The sequence below is a fragment of the Mustela nigripes genome, chromosome X (genome assembly GCF_022355385.1).
Source record: "Mustela nigripes isolate SB6536 chromosome X, MUSNIG.SB6536, whole genome shotgun sequence".
Taxonomy (NCBI): domain Eukaryota; kingdom Metazoa; phylum Chordata; class Mammalia; order Carnivora; family Mustelidae; genus Mustela; species Mustela nigripes.
Window position 1 is genome coordinate 79,988,652 of NC_081575.1, and position 1,643 is coordinate 79,990,294.

Consider the following 1,643-nt stretch of genomic DNA (forward strand, 5'->3'; position numbering starts at 1 on the left):
TGGGGCTGCGGAGAGCTGGGCCCGGAGCGGAACTACAGCGGCGCCTGCGGAAAGCAGGGCCCGACACAGGCACGTGGCGGCGAGGGACAGCAGGGCCTGGCGTGGATGCACGGCGACGCTGGAGAGCAGGGCCTGACGTGGAAGCACCGGGGCGATGAGCAGGGCCTGGCGCGGGTACACCACGGCGACGAGAAGGGCCTGGTGCCGACGTACGGCTGCGAAGAGCAGAGACCAACCCGGAAGCATGACCACCGAAGGCAGTGCCTAGCGGGGTGGCGCGGCTGTTGAGGACGAGGCCTGGTCTGGCTGCTTGACTGCGGAGAGCTGGGCCTGGTGCTCCGGCCTGACTTCGGAGGGCAGGGCCTGGCTGGGCTGCCTGACCCCACGGAGAAGCCCGAGAACGGCGACGGCCTCTGGGCTGAGGCCCCGGAGAAGATGGCGGCGAAGGCACGGGGCACTGAGGCACGAGAAGCCCAGGAAACAGACAGCGACACCCTGGAGGCTTCTGAGCCTGGGCAGTCTCCTTGCGGCCGAGCTGCTTCCTCCCACGGCCTTTCCCCAGGCTCGTGGGCAGGGTCGGAGGCCCGCTGGCCTGGCCAACTCCCCTCATGGCTTGCACCACGGCGCCCACGCCACCTGCGTGTGAGGCCTGGAGACCTTGGCCCACTCCGGGCACAACACATCTCAGCTCGGCGTGGGGACTGCGGCCACCCTGGAGGTCAGCACACTCCCTCTCCTGCACACGGGCTGTGGAGGGCAGCCCCGGGCCCTCGCCGTTGATCGAAATGGCGCCGACAGCAGCCAGGGTGGAGGCAGAGGAACCTGCTGTGCCGCTGTGTGGGGCGCCACCACCCGATGGAGAAAGACCGCTCAAGACTGAGGGGACCGAGGCACCAGGATCGGGGTTGCTGACCCCATGGGCGTCACCAGGGGCAGAGGCGACCTCGTTCTTCGGCCCTACAGGCACCTCACCCTGCGGTTGCTTCTGCGCTTTCTTGTCGGACGATGGAGTGGCCATAATGCTAGATTCTCTCTCAGAGCTGTGAGAGCGCGGCTGCAGACGCCGCCTGAGTAGAACTCCGGGGGAAAGGAGTGAGGAGGATGGGCGTGCCCTGCTTGGATTTTTGCTTCTGATTGGTCGGTCAGTTGTCACGTGACTCTCGTCTTAAAGGGAGCGAGCCAACCTAGCTCCGTTCGGTGCCAAACCAGACCGTGTGCTCTGCGGTACGATGGACCGCTGCTGCTGGGTCCACGATGTGAATTCCCCCATCCATACCTGGGTCAGGCAGGGGTGGCAATGCTCTCTGTATAAACACTTTGAGTCACCCCAAATCAGTTTAGCTTGTCAGCACCACTCTGATGGTTAAACTTTCAAGCAGTGGCCTGAAAGAAATACCACACTGGCCAACAGGAGTTAACCGCTGAGCTGGGCATCCCTCCTGGAATCCCGACAGGACACGGCCTGTGTCTGACTCTTGAAAAGACCGTTCCAGAACTCTTCCCTGTTATCTGGATGACTGCACTGGAGTCTTGAAAGCTGCCCGAAATCAAGAAAATGGATGGGGCCCTTGCTGTCTTGGTTCAGGATTTCAGCACTGCTTTGTATCAGAGGGGGATTTTGATGTAACATGCTTCCCCCTACC

At 62.9% G+C, this 1,643-nt stretch overlaps 1 protein-coding gene across 1 annotated transcript in view; it reads right to left on the reverse strand.

Annotated features, from left to right (window-relative positions):
• The window catches only part of EZHIP (EZH inhibitory protein), a 1,933-nt gene extending 915 nt beyond the window's left edge, over window positions 1–1,018 (reverse strand). The window contains exon 1 of the mRNA XM_059385253.1: window positions 37–1,018. Coding sequence (XP_059241236.1) covers window positions 37–1,018 — 982 coding nt within the window. The remainder of the gene's footprint in view (window positions 1–36) is intronic.
• Between the last annotated feature and the right edge of the window lie 625 nt (window positions 1,019–1,643).